The 20,315-nt window shown below is 55.5% G+C and overlaps 1 protein-coding gene across 4 annotated transcripts; it reads right to left on the minus strand.

Moving 5' to 3' along the window:
- Positions 1-14,746: 14,746 nt before the first annotated feature.
- On the minus strand, positions 14,747-20,012 carry LOC136551229 (ATPase 10, plasma membrane-type-like). Of its 4 annotated transcripts, none has more exons than XM_066542821.1 (21): positions 19,949-20,012; positions 19,759-19,838; positions 19,555-19,674; positions 19,360-19,458; positions 19,082-19,219; positions 18,870-19,004; positions 18,561-18,740; positions 18,256-18,378; positions 18,045-18,164; positions 17,840-17,959; positions 17,612-17,734; positions 17,348-17,452; positions 17,097-17,241; positions 16,592-17,004; positions 16,464-16,496; positions 16,300-16,381; positions 16,050-16,210; positions 15,788-15,961; positions 15,466-15,648; positions 15,202-15,374; positions 14,747-15,094 (listed from the first exon to the last, which is right to left on the minus strand). In XM_066542821.1, the coding sequence occupies exons 2-21, from the start codon at positions 19,831-19,833 to the stop codon at positions 14,998-15,000; spliced, it is 2,799 nt and encodes a 932-aa protein (XP_066398918.1). In that variant the 5' UTR covers positions 19,834-19,838; positions 19,949-20,012; the 3' UTR covers positions 14,747-14,997. The 4 variants fall into 4 exon arrangements, with proteins under 4 accessions (XP_066398918.1, XP_066398928.1, XP_066398910.1 ...); XM_066542813.1 differs by having other exon boundaries at positions 14,748-15,094; positions 18,256-18,462; positions 19,082-19,213; XM_066542806.1 differs by having other exon boundaries at positions 14,748-15,094; positions 18,256-18,462.
- Positions 20,013-20,315: the final 303 nt, after the last annotated feature.

Here is a 20,315-nt window from a genome sequence, read left to right on the forward strand (position 1 = left end):
CCTAACGTTCTACGACGACCACCACATCCGGGTGGCCTGGTCGGCCGTAGGACACCCAAGGACGAACGGCCAGGTAGAATGTGCCAACGGCATGATCCTACAAGGCCTTAAGCCAAGAATATTCAACCGGTTGAAGAAGTTTGGCAAGAAATGGCTTGACGAACTCCCGTCAGTCATCTGGAGCCTACGAAACACCCCGAGCTGAGCCACAGGATTCACACCGTTCTTCCTGGTCTATGGAGCCGAGGCCATCCTCCCCACTGACTTAGAATACGGTTCCCCGAGACTACAGGCGTACAACGAGCAAAGCAACCGCACCGCCCGCGAAGACGCCCTCGACCAACTGGAGGAAGCCCGAGACATCACGCTACTACACTCAGCCAGGTACCAGCAAGCCCTACGACGCTACCAAGCCCGGCGCATCCAAAGTCGAGACCTGAAGGTGGGCAACCTGGTGCTGAGACTGAGGCAGAGCAACAAGGGCCGCCACAAACTGACCCCACCCTGGGAAGGGCCGTACATCGTCACCCAAGTGCTAAAGCCCGGGACCTACAAGTTAGCCAACGAGAAGGGCGAAATCTTCACCAACGCTTGGAACATAGAACAGCTACGTCGTTTCTACCCTTAAATTTCCAAACGTCGTTTACATTGTTTCTCAAAATGCCATAAAGAAGCGTTCTTAGTTGTTATAATTTTTTGAGGAACCCCCATCAAGGGGAACCTACCCACTTATAGACAAGTCGACTGTATAGAACCTAAGGACAGTATGATCGTCTCAAAGGCGAAAAGGCCGGCCGAGCCGTGAGAACGGCCTACGCCTCCGGGCTATGGCAGCTCCCTCACCACCTTTTCACCCAAAGGACAATGTAGGCTCCGAGGAAGTTCTATACAGAGAGCTTGTCTACCGATAGGGGCTCGACGTCACAATAGCGCTATAAGGGAGACTCGGCTCTGCCTCTACAAAGCCAAGCCTCCCTCGGGGGCTAAAAAGGGGGAACCCCCTAAGTCCCGAACACCGTTTGTTAACGGTCTTTCAAAAAAAATTTTACGCCAAACTCTCTCGCGCTCCGACGGGACCCACACAAGAAACCCAAAGACCAAAAGCTTGCCTCGAGGCCAAAGGGCCGGTCAAGTCGGAAGAACGGCCTACGCCTGTGGGCTACAGCGGCTCCCTCACCACCCTTCGCCAAAGGACGGCTTAGGTTCTGAAGGATTTCTTTGCGGGTTCCCAAGATCGAGACAGAGGGCACAGGCTCGGAAGTAGAACAGAAAACGGTTAAAAGACCCACACACGCAAATATTTTAAAGGCCTCGACGGCCACAAAAACGTCACGATATGGCAACTAACTCAATTCGGTTACATGGCCCCTTTTGACCCAGGTCAAAGCTCAAGGATCGGCGGCCGACGTGGGAGGGACCACCTCTTCTTCAAATAGACCAGCCAGCGCTGTGCCAGGTGCCTCGGCCGCCTCCAACAGCTTCGCGACATCTGCATCAGCTTCCTCGTCATCTTCTGGCAACACGTAGCCATCGCTGACAGCCTCGAGGTTGATAGCGTAGTGCGAGGAGACGACGACCAGGGCACGCTTGACGCCCATGTGCAACGCCCCCCGGAGCCTCTCGTGGACGTAGCCGCTCAACGCAATCAGGCAGCTCCCAAGGGAGCTGGCCGATTGGACCCCCTCGACGTCTAGGGCCTCGCAGGCGGTACGGACTATGCTGCACAGCGCCTCGTGCTCCCAGACCTCAACATCCAGCGCCGCTTGCACTGCAACGGAGGCCTCAGCCGCCTAGGAGGCCTCTTTCTCTAGATCTACGTCGCAACGAGGGGTCAGGAGTCAAACGCGAACCAGAACAAAAAGAACAAAGAGCACAATTCGGCAGAACTTACCCCCGGCCTTGCTCTTCCAGTTTAAGGCCTCGACCCGAGAGGCCTCGGCCGCCTTGGTAGCCTCGGCTAAGGTGACTTTCGTTAGCTGATGCTCGCTCTGCTCCGCACCCAGCTGCCCGGCTATGGCCTTAGCAGAGGCCGTCGCTTCTTGGGCCCGAGACCTGAAGGCGTCTCGCTCCTCCTCCAGTTCCTTGATCTTCGCTACCAGAGGGGCAGACTGCTCCTTAGCCGTGGCCAACTCGGCCTGAATGTCAGCACAACGAAGGCAGAGGTCCTCCACTTCCACACTCCGCGCCGACAAAAGCCCCTGAGCATCGGCGAGCAGGCCCTTCTGCCGCCGGAGCTGGTCCCAGATATCCCTCTCCCTTCATAGGAATACCGATTTCCCAAGGGATCGGGTCTCGAGCTCCTAATGAGGCAAAACAAAAAACGCGCGTCAAACATTGCGAGGGGGCTCGGAGAGAAAACAACGCGGCACGGGAGAGGAAAGTACTTACCTAGGTGACACAGGGCAAGTCCCGTCCCATAATAGTCATCGCTGTCTGCAGCGACCGCACCGCCAGTTGGCGATACTGCTTGAGGGTATCCCACCGCCCCCCCTCTGCGGTATCTTCAAGGGCGAACATAGGCTCCCCCTTGGGATCAGCCCGGTCCCGCCAGAAAACACGCGGGAAGTTTCACCCATGGGGCTCGGGCCATAGCCGGGCAAGGGCCGAACTCCCCTCGACAGGATCTGGGACTGGCTGCTCCGCGGTACTGGCCGCCTCGACATCCGCCGCCTCCTTCCCTAGGGAGGAATCATCAGATGAGATTGTCTGAACCAGGGGCGGCGCCAAAACTTGCTCCGTCTCCACCTCCATCACCTCGGCCTCGACGGATCCAGGGGCTCCGGCCTCCGCCATCCCTACCTCGGTGGCCCCAGCGTCCACCGCCCTGACTTTGGAGGCCTCGGGGGCTCCGGCCTCACCCTCAATGGCCTCGGCAATGGTGGACGCCCCAACCTCCTTCGCCCCAAGACTCACGACATCGCGAGGCGTGGGCTCCTCCTCCTCCACTCGCTCCACGGCTGCCTCGGCACCCTTTTCCTGGGCAGCCACCTCCTCCAAAATGGCCCCGCCCGACGCCGCGCCACGCTGCACGCCAGCCTGCGCCTCCGCTGCCTGATGGGCGGAGGAGCTAACGTTCACCTTGAGCGCCTTATGGGCGCCAGGCCAGATCTTCCACCAGATGCCTTCTGGCTGGAAGCAAAGACACTCCCAAGGTCAGCATGCGACCAAGGCACAAACAAGAAGTACTACAGACTCCACCAGAAAAGACGCTTACCCGCGAACGGGGATGCAGCCGCTTTCGAAACACCGCCAGCCTCCTCTGCAACGGCGCCGGTGGTGGCAGCAGCGCGGCCTCGGTATCCACCGGTGCCAGCTGGCCTCCGCCGGACCCCGGCACCTCCTCGACCTTCACGTAGACGATGGGGGTCGGCCCCACCGTCGCTCGCTCCACCTCCACCGTCGAACCCTCGGGCTGATGGCACGCTCCTCCGACACCCGCGCCTTGGGCGTGTCGGCCTTGGCCCCGAGACGGGCCGCCACCGGCCCCGGGACACCTCCTCCTCCTAGGGGCATCAGGCTCCTTGCCGGCGCCCCAGGCACCATCTCCCTAATGTCGGGGAGGTGTTCCAGGCAGGCCGTCCCCACCTCGCGCCCGCCACCGTCGCCCGAAGAATCCGACACCGACGACGAGGGAGACGGCTCCAACGGGAGACCGTCGAGCTTCTGACGCCGGCGACGGGCGTCTAGCTTTTCGCGCGCGAGGAGCTTCTTCGTGCGCTTCACCTCCTTGGCATCTTTCTTCTTCTTCTCCTCCTCAGCGCGCGCCCTGTTCATGGCTTGCAGCCGGGCGTCCTCGGGAATGGGCGGCGGGGAGCCTCGCACGTCCCTTATCCCCTACGGGAACGACGAAGTAAGACAACAGACAAAAAGGCGGAAAACAAGAAGGCCGCGAAAGCATCGGCAATAATCAACTCACCAGTGAGATGTACCCCCGCGACGGGCGCATCGGGAACGGCATCAAATCATCGATCTTTGGCTTCCCGTCTACCGCCTCTCTCACCCAACGCAGGGTCTCGTCATCGGTAAGGGCGAAGGTGGACATCTTGATACCGGCAATCGGGTCGCTCGGGGTCATCTCGAACAGCCACCGCCGCTGGGCCATCAGCGGCAACACCCTCCGGCGGTGAAAGGCCGCCACGACCACGGCCGCCGAAAGGCCGCGGTCACGTAGCTTCCCCAAGGCCCGCAATAGCGGCTCCAGCCTAGGCTGATCAACCTTGACGACGCCATATCCCCACTTCTCTGGTTGACTCTCTACAACCCGCCCGGTATAAGGAGGAAGTCCTCCGTCGTCATTACGGAGATAGAACCAGCCGTCGTACCAACGACGGTTGGACGATGACAGCTGGGCCGGGATGTAGAGGGACTGCCGGTCTTGGCGCACGTGAAGGGTGCAGCCGCCGGCCCTCTGCACCTTCCGAGCCCCCCTCGTTCCCCCCGGCTTGGTGGTAAGCGTCGCTCGGAACAAGTGGAGCCACAACTCCCGTGGGGAGCGATCCCCAAGTACCCCTCATAGATGGCAACGAAGATGGCCACCTGCGCGATGGAGTTGGGGCTGAAATTGTGAAGCTCCACGCCGTAGTAGTGCGGGAGCGCCCGCATGAACTTATCCGCCGACAACCCTAGGCCTCGCTCGTGGAAGACGACGAAGCTCACCACGTAGCCGTCGCGCGGCCTCGGCTCCGACTCGTTCCCCGGAGCAATCCACTCCGGCTCGTCAGGGTCGGTGATCGGGCGAAGAAGACCGGCCTCCACGAGCGACTGTAGCTTCTCCTCGGTGACGCCAGACCGCTCCCAGGGATCCGCCGGGAGGATGACGGGACCACCAGCCATTGCGCGGTGGAGGTCGCTGCTACGACGGTAATCTCTCTCTCTTTCTTTCAGTCTCTCGCTCTCGCCCTTCTCCTCCCCGGCGCTCTATGCTCTCAGCAATGGCACAGGGGCAGCGGAAGCGAATGTGGAAAAGGTAAGAAGGGGGAGGGCGAGGCTCTTTGCGTATTTATGCAGGGACGAGACGAAACCACCGGGCGACGAAATCGGGGAAGTTTCCCCAAAAAATCCGGCGCGGTTATCCAGATCCGGTCTTATCGCCCATGCGCCCACTCCCTCCTCATTAATCGCGCGTGCAGGTACGTCCCATCGGCTGACGCCACGTCGCATCCGACCACAGCAGCAGCAGGCGCCATTTCACCTCCCTGGAAAAGCCGCCTCAAAAGATGCGCCTGCCGTTATCAGCCGTAGGGAGAGAAATAACCCCCCCGATTCCTTTCAGGCAAAGGAACTGGGCACCGAGTCCGCTACGGTCCAGGGGTTCGAAGTCTGGGCCCTTAGGGGTTTCGACAGCCGCCCCAGGGCAATAGAGTCAGGGGCGACTACGGGCGAGCCTATACGAGGCCGAGGCCCAAGCAAGCGAAATGCTTGGGACGCCCTGTGTCGTGTCCGAGACCGGCAGGGAGGTCTCCGAATGGGATCCCACCGTAGGGAGGCACCGAGCCACCGAGGCCCAGTGAACGGCCTTGGCACCCACTAGAGAAACCCTCCGGTACTCTTGGAGCGCGTCTCCAGACCGCTAGCCGACCCCCAGCGAACAGGGTACGGGCCTCCACTCGGACTTACCCGATAACAGCTCACCGGAAATGCCATCGCTCGCGCCCACCGAGGGTCGAATAAAAAGTCAGGAGAATCCCCGACGGCCCTCTTGCTCCACGAAGAGGCTAAGGGACTCTTCCTGCAAACCATTGCCGAGGCCCAGCGACTTAGGGTCGCACACGAGGGGGCTCGGCAAAACAAACCCTCCTTCCGAACGAAAAGGAAGCGCGAGGGTCGTTCAAAAAGCCAGAAGATCTCTCGACGGCCCTCTTGCTCCGTGCAGAGGCTAGGGAGCTTCTTCTGTGAAAGACGCTGAGACCCCGCGACCTAGGCTCGCACCCGAGGGGGGCTCGGCGGATAGACCCTCACGCGCGAGGGGCGAACCAAAAGCCAGGGGGACCTCTGACCGCTCTCTCGCTCCGTGCGGGAGACTCGGGGGCTCCTCCTGCAACTTTGCCGAGACCCAGCGGCTCAGGCTCGCATGCGAGTGGGCTCGGCAAACAGCCCCCCGTCCGAGCGAAAAGGACGTGCGGGGGACGGACAAAAAAGTCAGGAGGACCCCTGACCACCCTCTCGCTCCGTGCGGAGGCTCGGGGGCTCTTCCTGCACCCAAGATAAAGATAAGCGACCAGAGCCCGTTACGGTCCAGGGGTTCAAAGGCTGGGCCCCCAGGGGTTTCGACAGCTGCCCCAGGGCAAAAGAGTCAGGGACGGCTATGGGCAAGCCTATACGAGCGCGCCCTGTGTCGTGTCCGAGACCAGCAGGGAGGTCTCCGAATGGGATCCCACCGTAGGGAGGCACCGAGCCACCGAGGCCCAGCGAACGACCTCGGCACCCACTAGAGAAACCCACCGGTACTCTTGGAGCGCATCTCCGGACCGCTAGCCGACCCCCAGCGAATGGGGTATGGGCCTCCACTCGGACTTACCCGATAACAGCTCACCGGAAATGCCGTCGCTCGCACCCACCGAGGGTAGCACGACATCTTCCACCCCTCCTTTCGAGCGAAAAGGAAGCATGAGGGTCGTACAAAGAGCCGGGGAACCCCTGACGGCCCTCTCGCTCTGGGCGGAGGCTAAGGGTCTCTTTCCGCAGCATCGTCGAGGCCCTGCAATCCGAACTCGCACTCACAGGCCCGGCGAACACGATGAAAACCCCTCGCTCGAGAGAGAAAAAAGCCCCTGAAGAAGTGAAATCACTCCTCCAGGGCCTCGGGGGCTACACCCGGCGGGTGCGCTCGCGCGCACCCACCGAAACCTCAAGTATAAAACACCATCCCAACAGGAACTATCAAGAGCCAATTCTCGTCAGAACCTCAGGGGGAGTACCTCCACTCCCCCAAGGCTCGGGGGCTACTGTCGGATACAGTGAGAAGGGGTACCCTAAGCAAGAACCAAAAAACGGCTGCTTAGACTTCGTAAAAGTCGAAACCAGCTAAACACCGCTGGCCTTGGCCGATTCTCTGACTCGCCCGAGGCCCCCTCACCGCTGGCCTCGAGTGACCCCCCACCAAGGGCCTCGGCTGGGCCACCGACTCTTCGTCTCGCGCGAGGCGGGCTCGGCAGCACTCCGCTGCCTCTTCCTTCACCCGCCCCTCTGACAAAACGTCGTGTCACATTAACTCAGCCAACTGCTGCCCCTGACATCGGCCGCATGCTCGGCACAGTACAGCAGAATGGCCGACGGGACAGGAGGCAGGACTGGGCAGAGGTTACCCGCCACTGTGCTAACCACTAAAGCACATGGTTGACGCCCATGCCTCACTGTGCTGCCAACTCTTGCTCCGAGAATAACGCAGCGTGGGGAGCCACGTCTGAGATATTGTGGCCTCGAAATCAGCACCTAGGATCAATAATTCCCCCAAGGCCTTGGCAGTATGCTTCAGGGGCTCGGCAGCCTGAGGATCCATGTCCGCCGAACCCCCCACGATGGCTCGACCTCACCATCTACAGAGCCACAGCTCCCTACGACGTCATCGCACGATGACCAGCACGTCACCCGCCATATCCTGCATCAAGCTGTACTAGAGCCCCACGACGCACAAGATCAAGTATGACCGGTGCGTCACCTCTGCACGATAAGGACGAGGCCACTCCATCAACCATACCACAACAGTGGCCGGCTACAGGGCTTGGACACGCCGCCCCCATTTATAGAGCAGGAGGTCTCGGCATCCTAACGCCAACTCCGCTTCGTGTGAGGCTCCCCAAGGAAGGCCTCGACAAGGAACGCCATCTCCACCCTGCCCGAGGCTCTCCATGGAAGGCCTCAGCGGGAAGCGCGTTCTCCGTATCACGTGAGGCCTCTCGCGCGAGGCCTCGGCGAGGGGCCTGATCTCTGTCTCGCGCGAGGCCTCATTCTCTGTGTCGCTCGGGGCCGGCTTGTCCGTGGTCCGTCGCCCCCCGCCTCGGTCGACCCTCCCGACAATGCGTCACGTCTCATTAATACTCTCAACCACTCCTGCAATCTCCGCCGGACAGCGACTCAACGTCATAGAATGGCCGATGTGACCCGAAGTCGCATCAGCGCCATACCGGCTGGGACAGGGCACGGCGGGGGTTACCGGCAACTGTGACCCAGCACTGTGTCCACGATCAGCGCCTGGGACAGAGTATGACGGGGGTTACTGGTAACTATGTCCCAGCATTGTGTCCACGATCAGTGCCTGGGATAGGGTATGACGGGGGTTGCCAGCCACTGTGTCCTAACACTGCACCCGCGACCCACCGCCCGCTCGAGGCCTCGGCACTGTACACCGGGGCCTTGGCAATCTCAGGGTTCGTGCCTGCCGAGACCCCCCCACCGCAGTACAAGCCTTGGCACCAACCAGGCCTCGGCCTCACGCACAATCTGTCCACCAGGGCTTGCATGTTCGCCGTCACATCCGCTCCGAGACATTCCCGTGGCTCCCACGACGCACAGGACCTGATGGGACAACCACGTCGCTCCAGTATTCCAAGGACGGATTGCTTCTATGGCCACACCGCCACCGAAACGGGCCACAGGGTTCGGACGTGCCACTTCTATTGGCACGACGTCGCATAGTGATACATGTACTACCTACGTCCTCCCTTCAACTATAAAAGGAGAGGACTTGGGCCTCGTAGAAAGGGGAGAAAAGGGAGACAAACACACCGATAGAACGACACACTTCTATGCTGCTTGAGAACAACGCCTCAAGCAGCCCGCACCACCCTCGCCGAGACCTGGGGCTAGCTCCCTCTCTCACCTAGCTTGTAATCCCCTACCACGAGCACTCCGGTGCAAGGAACATAAGATCGATCTCTTAGACTGGACGTAGGGCCTCGATTGCCTAAACCAGTATAAACCTTGTGTCTCTTTGCATCACCATCCGGGATTAGGGGCACGCAGCACAAATTCACTTGTTGGTTGAGGGACCCCCGGTTCCAAAACACCGACACCTCCCGAGACCAGTCAAGGTACCGGGGAGTGGCCACCTTGACCGAGAAGACCTCTCGGCGTTCCCTCTTTCATTGCCGTGCCGTAAGGCACACCGAAGATCATGAAGGCGTTGTGTACCTCGGGGAACCCATCGTCCTTGTCATCGTCCCGGTCATCGGCGCCCTTCTGCTTGGCGTCGTCGTCGGGGAGCCCGAGCCTGGCGTAGTAACACCACAGCATGGAGCAATCCTCAAGGGCATGCTTTACCGGGCCTTGGTGGTAAGGGCAGGGTTTCTTAAGCATGTCGTTGAAAGGTCTGGGGCCCCTAGGGCCTTGGGGATTCTTGCGTTCTGCGGCCGCGACTAGATCGGCCTCGAGGATGGCCCGCTTCCTTTGGTGATCCTTCTTCTTTCTTTTGGGGAGGCAGGGAACCAAGGCCTCGGGGGCCTCATCCCTCCGCTTCCCCTTGGCGTCGTTCTCGGGGAAGATGGCCCCTATAGCCTCTTCGCTCGAGGCAAAGTTGGTGGCGATGTCGATGAGCGCGGTAGCTGAGCGCGGCACGTTCTGGCCTAACTCTCGGACCAAGTCTCGGCAGGTGGTGCCGGAGAGGAAAGCCTGGACGATCTCTGAATCACCGACGCTGGGCAACTCGGTGCACTGTTTAGAGAAGCGCCGAATGAAGTCTTGGAGAGACTCGTCTGGTTTCTAGCAACAACTCTTAAGGTCCCAGGAGTTTCTAGGGCACACGTATGTGCCTTGGAAATTTCCGATGAAGATCCTAACCAAGTCGCGCTAGTTGTGGATCTGAGAGGGAGGAAGGTGCTTAAGCCAGGCTCGCGCTGAGTCTAACAAGAGTAAGGGGAGGTTGCGGATGATGAGCAGGTCATTGTCCACACCACCTAGCTGATAAGCCAGGCGGTAATCGGCAAGCCAGAGCTCGGGGTTGGTCTCGCCGCTATACTTTGTGAGGTTGGATGGCTGGCGAAACCGGGCTAGAAACTGAGCGTTGCGGATGGCTCTGCTGAAGACTCGAGGGCCAGGTGATTCAGGAGAAGGACTGCGGTCTTCCTCACTATCATAACGGCTGCCTCGATGCGGATGGTAGCCTTGAGCGGGCCCCTCACTATCATGGTGCCGTCGTCGGCCAACCACCTCATGGTCGCCCTACGCCTCACGTTGATTATCGAGGCGGTCGTGGACCAAGGGGACCCTATTGATTATTGGCACCTGAGCAGGCTCGGGGCGAACCGAGGCCTCCCTATCCTACCGGTGCGGTGCTGAGGGGAGGTCTGAGACGGCACCGCGTCGCCAGGAGGTGGAACTCTTGGCCTGCTGCACCACGGCGGTCTCGAGGAGATCCCGGAGCTCGCCGCGAACCCGTCGCCCACCGTAGCCATGACATTCTGGCTAGCGCGATTGAAGATTAGGGGACGATCGTCCCCTTCGTCGTCGTTGATGCGGTGGTGCACATCGTGAGCCCATCGCCGGGCTCCTCCACCGTCACCGTGGCCCTGCTGCTCCTGCTCGAGAGTGTTTCAGAGCTATTGTAGAAGGAGTTGATCTTGCTCAACCTTGGCCTGAAGCTCGCGGAGCTGCTCTAGGTCCGGGCATCGAAATTGTCCGAGGGCAAGGTTCTCGTTCCGTGCTGTCGGTGGGACAATGCGTGAGGTGTGGCATCGCCTGTTCCCTAATGAAGCGGAGTGCGGTTGCCTACCCCCTCGTCCTCATCGCCCGTGCTTGGCATCCCAAGTCCGATGTGGAAGCACTCACGTGAGGGATCGTAAGTACCATCATCGTCAGAATCGGAGTAGCCAAAGCAATAGTCACTTGCGGCTAAGAAGCGACGCATGGTTTTGCTATCGTGGAGATTGGAGAAATCCACTCTGGCCCATGCCTCGTCTTCCTCTGAGGAGTCAGCGTGGGTGTGGGTCGACGCGGTGGTGTCGAAGTCGAAAGCGAAGCATTGGCGGCGCTCTGAGAGATCCGCGTGAACGGAAGCGTAGGCGTAAGCATAAGAGGCGGTGGCATTTCTCAACCCGAAGGGGTATGGAAATGGTGCCGTTGCCGGGTTCTGCTCCGCCGGAGTTGACTTCTTAGGGAGTAGTGGAGCGGAGCTTGATGTCGGGGCGTCGCCAGGTGCCACCGGCATTTTTCCTTTGTCCAGGCTCAGGCTAGACAGGTCCCCAACCAGGGACCCTGCGCCAATAGCTGGTTGTAGGATACCAGCGGAGAGCGGCGAGTCACCCTAGGTTCGCGTAGCATTAGGGTGATCCTGCTCGCGTCGTGCCCGACGAGCGTGGCGAGAGCGGACGCCCGGGCACCGCCTGCGCCTAGGCTACCGGTGCGTGACGTCATCGTCGGCAGGCGGGGCTCAGGGTGTGAGAAGTACCATGTCGTACTCATGCCCTAGAGACATGAACTCCAGGCTCCCAAACCAGACCACCGTGCCGAGATGCAGCGGTCGTACGAGGTCTGCCATTCGAAACTTGTTGGGATGACGAAACTGACACGCAGAGGCCCCTACCTGGCACGCCAACCGTCGGTGTTTTGGACCAGGGGATCCTCAACCAACTAGTGAATTTGTGCTGCGTGTTCTCAATCCCGGATGGTGATGCAAAGAGACACAAGGCTTATACTGGTTCAGGTAATTGGTGCCCTACGTTCAGTCTGAGAGATCGATCTTGTATTCCTTGCACCGAAGTGCTTGTAGTAGGGGGTTACAAGCTAGGTGAGAGAGGAAGCTAGTCCCAGGTCTCGGCGAGGAGTGATGTGGGCTGCTTGAGACGTTGCTCTTAGGCGGTGGGGAAGTACGCGTGTTACAGGGTGTTGTTCTTCGTGAGTCCCTGTCCTCCCGAAATGGCCCAAGTCCTTTTCTTTTATAGTTTGAAGGGAGGACAAGGGTAGTACATGTGCTAACTATACGGCGTCGTGTGAACAGAGGCGGTGTGTCCGAGCCCTATAGACTGTTCCTATGGTGGTGTGGTCATCGGAGTGGTCCATCCTTGGAGTGCTGTGGTGACGTGCTGGTCACATCTGATCCTGTGCGTCATGGGAGCTCCAGGGCTGCCTCGGGGCGGGCACAGCGGTCAGCGTGCGGATCGCTGTGGATTGACTACGCGCGAGGTCGAGGCTTGGTTGGTGCCGAGTCTGAACCGCGGTGGGGGGTCTCGGTAGATGTGAGTCTCGAGATAGCCGAGACCCTGGCGCAGAGTGCCGAGGCCCGGAGGGAGCGGTCGATCTGGTACACTGGTTCGGTGGCGATGATGACCCGGGCTAGATTTCCCATGCTGCGTTGTCCTCGGGGCGGGGTTTACGGGGCACAGTGTGGTGCGGGCGCTGATCGTGGGAACAGCGCCAGAATACAGTGGACGGTAACCCCCGCCATGCCCTGTCTCAGCCGGTATGGCGCTGATGAGACTTCTTATCCCGTCGGCCACTCTGTGGTGTCGAGCCGTCGTCCGGCTGAGATTGCGGGAGTGGTTGACGCATTAATAGAACGTGACATGCTGTCGGGAAGACTGGTCGAGGCGAGAGCGACGGGTTGTTGTCAAGCCGGCCTCGAGCGATACGGAGAATAGCTGTCTCATTCGAGGCTGTACGCACGGGGCCTCGGGCGAGACGGAGATTGGGCTCCTTGCCGAGGCCTTCCGCGAGAGGCCTCGCACGAGGCGGAGATTTTGTCAGGGCGTCGAGACCTCCCGTGCGAGGCCTCAGGCGGGGCGGAGAGCCGGTGGGCTCGGATAGGGCCGGCAATGAACCCATGGCTTACCTTCTGGCTTCGTTATTGATGGGATTTAAGTGACTCTTTTGGTGTACGCTCGGGGTACCCCGTTCTATGGTACCCGACACATGTGCAACCTGTCCGAGCTCCCGAGCCATATGTCCGTTAAACAGCGAGAGTTGGCTCTGGATACCATTTGTAATGCCCCAGCCCGGGAAGACGGCTAAGATCCACTCTACACGTTGAATGGATCACACCTGTTAATTATCTCTCTTGCGCTTTCGTCCTCGCTTCGCGTAAAAGGTTCGAACCGGAGTTAATAGCCTCCTAGAGCTAACTTTAATCCCACATCGGAACCTGAAGGGGTATCAAACCAACTTAAAAGTCTTGGTCTGGGAAGCTGTTAACTCCAGTTCGAACCTTTTGCGTGAAGCGATGACAAAAGCACAAGAAAGTTAATTAACAGGTATGGTTTATTCAATGTGTAGAGTGAATCTTAGCCGTCTTCTTAGGTTGGGGCGTTACAAGGAAACTACCCTCCCTTGTTCTCAAGTTAGATTTTCCAAAGGCATTTGACACAGTAAATTGGGAGGGGCTGAACCAAATCTTACAAGCCAGAGGTTTCAACCAGCTATGGTGTAGTTGGATGCAGGCCCCGTTTGCTTCACTGAAAAAAATAAGTCAAAACACTGTTTTGGTTGATTTGTTGTGAAAGAAAAATATTATTTTGGTTGAAAAAATAAGCTAAAAAAGACGGGCCTAAGTCGGCAATACTGGTAAACGGATGCCCGGGAAGATGGATAAATTGCAAACGTGGTCTACGGCAGGGAGACCCTTTATCACCATCGGCCTGTTCGCTGGTTGGTTTCTGAGCTGGTTTGGGCTGACTGGTACTGGTTTACTGTGAGAGAAAAATACTGTTGGCTGACTGGTTTGGGCTGGCTGAAACCAACAAGCGAACAGGCTGCATATCTGTTCCTGCGCGGTTTGGAACCTAGAACATTTGGCTTCTGCTAAATCTCATTCATCGCCTACATTGCGCACAGTCTTCTGCTTGGGCTGCTTGGATCAGGCAGCGAGCAGACATTGCAAATATGCGCTGCGACAACCTCGGCAATCACTGGGAACTGCTGCGATCGTTACTACCACTGTATCGAGCAATCACAACAGTTCAAATTGAGGATGGCAGCACCACTCTTTTTTGGACCGATGTTTGGAATGGGGATGATGCTCTAGCTGATCGTTTACCGAGATTATATAGCCATTGCACAAGAAAGGAAGACACCGTTCAGCAGGCAATTGCATCCAACCTTCATGGGGCATTCGTTAATCGTCTGTCCCCACACGCTCAGCAGGAACTGCAGCTGCTGATCGAGATCGTTCATCAAACGACCCTCTCTGCACATCCGGACAGACGCCTATCTCCTTTCAGTCGATCACCGGATAAGCTGGACACATCAACCATTTACAAGCTGCTGAAGGCAAAGGGGCAGCCCGATGACCCGGCCTCAACCTTCATCTGGAAGAATGCAGCTCCACCAAGAGTTCGACTCTTTATCTGGTTTCTGACCAAAGGCCGAATGCCAGGATTAAACATATGAATTTTGATCCATTGGTTCATAATACGATAACAGGAGTGGATTCAATGTGGGGGCTGGAGGGCTCTAGTCCCCTACCCCCATGTTTCTTGTGGAGCCCCCCTTGAAGCTCCTCTAAGTTTGTAGCCATGGATAAAGAGGAGGAAGGAGAAGAGGAGTGGGAGGAAGAAGGGGAAGATGAGCCCTCCTCCCACAAGACCCTGGATCCGCCCCTGGTGATAACAAGATATATTGTCCTATTTCCTAGTACAATAAGCTAACTAGGTGTTGTTTATTGTTTTGTGAAAAAGTCAAGTTTACATCGTAAACTATCATCGTAGCCTGATTTTTCTTCTCAAACTCTGAACTGGACATCTTGCCCCGTAAACTCTCAAAGCCATTTGAATTATCTCCCTGTCTTGGTTTGAAGTGATTTTGATAGTGGTTTTCTTCTTTTTCAGTTAAAAATGGATAAATACTCTATAAGTTTATTAAACCATAGAAAATAGCTCTAAGATTCTAAAAATCCAAAAAAAATCTATAGATAGATTGAGATATGATAAAAATAAAATACATAGAGCTCGTGAAAATATCTATAAGTTATAAAAAGGAAAACCAGTTTCAAGCTAGTGTTTCGGGGGAACTACGGCCTTTTTATTTTACTCTGATGAAAACACCACCACCTCAAGGCTCAAAGCAGCTAGCAGCTCAGACTGTCTGAGCAGTCCGGATGACGTGAGAATCCACACGCTTCAGCCTCATCATAGACTCCACGCTAGCTCTCAGTGCATGCCTCTCTCCCAACCTGCAAACAAATTGTTCCGGATTCTCATTCAGTTTCCTGCCTTTGTCACTGCCCCAGCATGAAAATCGTATCTCCCATCCCAATCGGTCAATCCACGGCTCTTTTACCTGGCTATCTCGGCGCGCCACCTCGCCTGATCTGAGATCCTAGTCCTAGAAGATGGTGTTGAGCTGCTGAGGAGATGATCAGAGAAAGCCCTCCGCTGAACATCTCTCCGGGAAAGCGCCCATCTGGCGTCCCGGTCCTCCTTCCAGATGCCGTTCTTCCTTGTGAATGCAGTCTGAACCATGAACAGTGCATCCATGAACGATTTTTTTTTTTTCTGATTTCTGAACGAGGGGAGCAAGAAGAACGACTGTGCAGTGCAGTACCTTCCTGTCGAACAGCAAGTCCCATGCTTTACCACTGAGGATGTACCGGACGGCAATCTTGATCAGATCAAGTGGCACATAGAACACCAGGCTATACAGCCATATGACGCCGGCCCAGCGCCATCCTATGGCGCTGATCGATGCGAAGCTGATTGTCGCGTAGACGGCGACAAGGGTGGCCACCTGCAGATCAAGAACTTGAGTGGCAAGCAGCATTTCACTGAATCTTTATTTGAAGGCGTTTGAAATGACATGAATTAATAGGCTAAACTCTGGTACAGCTAAGTCTTGAGTCTTCTTCTCCAGAGGTTCAGAGAATTACCAGTTGTGCTACGACGAAAGCACAGATCAACAGAGCTCCAGGCCTTTCGAGGAAAGACAAACCACGGCTGCGTGTGACGAAGATCAGAGCCTGGCTGATGACGCTGATCTGCAGGTACATCGCCGACGAGATCTTCTGGACGTTTCCTTTGAGAGGTCTCACCTTGAAATGTGTCTGCAAATAGAGAGAGATCTTCAGTCGATCGGTGTATCTAATATATATATTATATCTTCAGCTCTGGATGCTGCAAATGTTATGTTACCTCAAAGAATGTGGTCCTTGTGACTGCCCAGTAGAAGAGCACCGTGACCAATGCTAGGTAGGTTCCCATGACGACGCCAGTTGCAAATATCTCGTTCAGCTTCCACCTATCTGGCCTTCGCGATGGCTTCACGTGATCCTTCGATATTGTCATGATAGTCCCTGATCAGAGAACATTCCAAATCCATCAACCTCATGTAGCAATCATGCAGTCATTTTGAGAAGAGATGACTGATTCAGAGATGCATCACCGTCATTCAGTATGGCTATGATCAGAACCATAAACGGAGGGAAGTCGTACTCCCATATTGATGCCAAGAGAACAAATCCCAGCTGTTTGCACAGGGGTCAGAGTTGCAAATTGCATTGGAAGAGTTGAGTATCACAAGTTGATATACTACTATATGATCCTTACCACTATCCGTATGGTGATGGACACAGCATAAACCTGCAGGGATGAAACAGGTTAATGAGCCAGTTTTACCACTGAATTTTTCTGTCTCGTTTGCGTGGCCAGGCCACTGAATGAAAGGGGAACCGGACCGTGTAGTTCTTCATGCGCTGGAAGATGGCACGGCTGGTGAGGACGGCGCTGACGATCACTCTGAGGCCGGGCTCCGTGAGCACGATGTCGGCCGCGCCCCTCGCGGCGTCCGTGGCGTCGGACACCGCGATGCCGATGTCCGCCTTCTTCAGAGCCGGCGCGTCGTTCACGCCGTCGCCCGTCATCCCGCACACGTGGCCGTTCCCCTGCAGGATCCTCACGATCTCGTACTTATGCTCCGGGAACACGCCGGCGAACCCGTCAGCCTTCTCGACGAGCTCGTCGACGGGGACTACCGTCGCGGCGCTTTCGCCGTCGCGCTCGCGCCGGCCGAACAGTGACGCCGACGGGTGCATGTTCGTGCCCATCCCCAGGCGCCGGCCGGTCTCCTTTGCAATGGCCAGGTGATCACCTGCACGGACGGACGGAGCTGCCGCTCAGGTTCTTTCCATCACGCTACAGAAACTAGCAGAGAACAAAGTTCATGGCCATGTGCATGCACACCGGTGATCATCTTCACGCAGATGCCAAGATCGAGCGCTCTGACGATGGTGTCGGCGCTGTCGTGCCGCGGCGGATCGAACAACGGCAGAAGACCGCAGAGGATCCATGGCCCACCGGGGCTGTGCCTTGATCTTTCTGGTATCTCCTGAGACAAGTCACAGAGTGATTGTTAGGAAGTAGCAACTGATACTTCTGTGTTCAATTTGCAGGGATGACCAACAAAATCTGCTAGCTTGAATTCCATGTGGTACCTGGTAAGCAACTGCAAGTGAACGGAGGCCCCTCTCAGCAAACCTGTCGACTACAATCTGCACCTTTTCAGCAATGTCATCTTTGTTGTAGCACAAATTCAAGATCTGAAGATGAACAACATCAGAAGTTGAGATAACTGAAGGGTAGCATTTAGTCGCCACAGCAACAAAGGAGCTCTGAATCTTGACAGACCCGTATAAACAACTGTATGAAGGTTTGGGGTTAATGCACTGGGATACAGTGCAGAGTTGCAACAGGAGTACCTGATCTGGAGCACCTTTGCTAACCCGGAACCAATTGCCGTTGGAATCAAGGTATGTTATAGCTGTTCTCTTATCGACAGGATTGAACGGAAAAAAGTGAACTTCAGTGATGTTGGCGCGTGCCTGACAAGGCCAGAATAGCAGATAAGATAGGACCCCGTCATTCAGGGAAGAAAAGGAACAGATATCATCCATGAACCACTGCAAACGTGCTTAGAAATTCAGAACCTCTTTGGGGTCAGCTAGCATGTTAATGATGGCCATATCAATCGCATCTTGATTTTCCACTCTTGAGGCTCTTGCAGCTAAAAGAATTACCATGTCCTTTTCCATTTCTCTACTGAACACCTGAAGTTAACGAATGATGAATCAGCTGAGCTAATTATCACCAAAGCAAATACACTGTACCTTTTTATTTTATCATAGAAGTTACCTCGATTAGGTTTTTGTCGACTGTAAGATGGTTGAGAGTAAGAGTTCCAGTTTTGTCGCAGCACAGAACATCCATTCCTGCCATTTCCTCAATGGCTGTCATCCTTTTAGTGATAGCACCCTGCAAAATGGTACAACAAACTTAAGGACAAATGATGCATTAGCAACTAAATATTATCTGAAGAAAGATGACAGCAATGCCCCAAGAACACCTGCTGAGATAAATGATGAGAACCTATTGCAAGAGTGACTGACAGAACGGTCGGCATCGCGATAGGTATCCCACCGATCAGAAGAACAAGCACATTGTTGATTCCATTTCGGTATGACCGGTTCTGTACTGGGAACATGATAATAACCTCAAGAATTACCCCTACCACAATAGAGCATATACAGAAATTCCCTATACAGGTTAGAACCTGAAATTTTAGTTGTAGGGCTAGGTTAAACCATAGGCATTCATGGGCAACTAGAGTTTCAATACCCTAGATCATATTGTGAATATCTGACAATTCACCTTATGGAAATGGCCAACAACATCTGTGGAGTCCACCAAATGAGCCGCCTTTCCAAAGAAAGAGTGGATGCCGGTTGCAATGACAACAGCTTCAATTTCTCCATGTTTGCAGATTGAACCGGTAAACACTTGATCACCGGTCCTTTTGGTTACCGGAAGGGATTCCCCAGTTAGAGCTGACTGCATTGTGGAAGGAAAACCACTTGGGCAGATCAATCAAGCTGACATGTTGACCCAGCAAACATACCAGCAGCTCCAGCCTTACTGCTATATGGAAACACTAGCTGCTAAAGTGAATTGGGTACTTACCTGATCAACTTTCACAGAATCTCCCTCTAGCAGGCGTGCATCCGCTGGAATGATATCACCAAGCCTGATGCTGACAATATCTCCTGGTACCAAGATAGAAGCATCCAGCTCCTGCCATTGCCCATCTCTGAAAACCTGAAGATCACATCACACCCATGTATGAACACAGCAAGATCTGACTGAAATACTACAGTTTTTGTTTATATACAAACCTTTGTTTTCAGTGCCAGGCGAGACATGAGAGCTGCAGCGGCGTTGCCAGCATTATTTTCCTCAATGAAGCTGATGATTGAGTTGATAATCAGAAGACAGACGATTCCAAGAAAATCCTCCCAGTCAGGACCCTGGCTCTGAGCAAAAGGTAGATGAAGATGCTGAAGTTTTATATCATGTGGCCGATACTGAAACTAGTATGTCAGGTAACATTTTCCGAGACTTGTCGGGTAAACCAGAAGTCAAAGACCAGATTTTAGAACGTCAGAGAACTTACGCCGCCATTCGCTAAGACCAATGCCATGACTGCTGCTGCCTCCATCACCCAGGACAAAGGGTTCCACGTGAAGCTGAGGAATTTCAGGACCTTATTCTCCTGCCATAAAACATACATAAAAGGAAAAGGGATCATGGGGAAAATATAACAGGAATTCAGGATGCAAATAATGGGGATCCAAAATGGTGAACTCACACGCTTCTCTTGTAATCTGTTCGCACCAAACAGCTGCAGGCGTTCTGCAGCATTTGACGACGAAAGCCCGCCGCGGGATGTGTTGAGCTGCTCGAAAACCTCTTCCAGGGGCAGACTTTCCTGTATCCGCACAATGCATGCATGAGAATCCAATCCAATGAATATAATTTTTGCAGTGTCGTAGCCGGTGCACAGTGCACTTACCAAATCAACCTCATTGCTGCTGAATTTCTCAAACCCAAGCAGAGGATTGCCCAGTTCATGAACCACAGCCATCATGGTCTCTGCACATCATCATGCAGAACATGGCAACTGTTCATGTAACCGAAGTACACCTTGAAACTGAAGGCCGGAAAATGCAGTGTGGTCTGTGGCGATGGATCAAAGAACTCACCGTTCACGAATATGATGACGTTCAGCCAGTTCAGAGCGCTGGCACAGTGGTTCTTCTTGAGGCTTTGAGAGCAAGTGAAGCTAATAAGGGAGCTGGCACAGTGGCAGATGGGCTCCTAATCCTCATTTAACCCGCCATTTCGGCTGCTCCAATCCAGCCACCGTTCAAACTTCCCCGGCAGGCTGCTGGCTGCCACTTCAAACCAAACGGTCTCACTCGCCCTTCCTGTCGCGTGAATTCTGCATGAAGGATGGGGTGTCCAGGGTGTGGTGGTACGTGCAAATAACTACTCCGTACGTATCTGTTCTGTTGACAGCAGCGGCGGAGCGTGGGGATTAAATAAGGAGGGGCCAAATTGGTTAGTAGA

Source organism: Miscanthus floridulus, chromosome 1, assembly GCF_019320115.1.
Source record: "Miscanthus floridulus cultivar M001 chromosome 1, ASM1932011v1, whole genome shotgun sequence".
Classification (NCBI taxonomy): domain Eukaryota; kingdom Viridiplantae; phylum Streptophyta; class Magnoliopsida; order Poales; family Poaceae; genus Miscanthus; species Miscanthus floridulus.

Excerpts from the sequence above, each read along its gene's own strand:
- LOC136551229 (XM_066542806.1), bottom strand. The coding sequence starts at position 19,833 with ATGATGGCTGTGGTTCATGAACTGGGCAATCCTCTGCTTGGGTTTGAG. Across the intron at positions 17,735-17,839 it reads TGCTAGCTGACCCCAAAGAG|GCACGCGCCAACATCACTGA; the intron begins GTTCTGAATTTC and ends TGGCCTTGTCAG. Across the intron at positions 17,005-17,096 it reads CTGCGTGAAGATGATCACCG|GTGATCACCTGGCCATTGCA; the intron begins GTGTGCATGCAC and ends CCGTCCGTGCAG.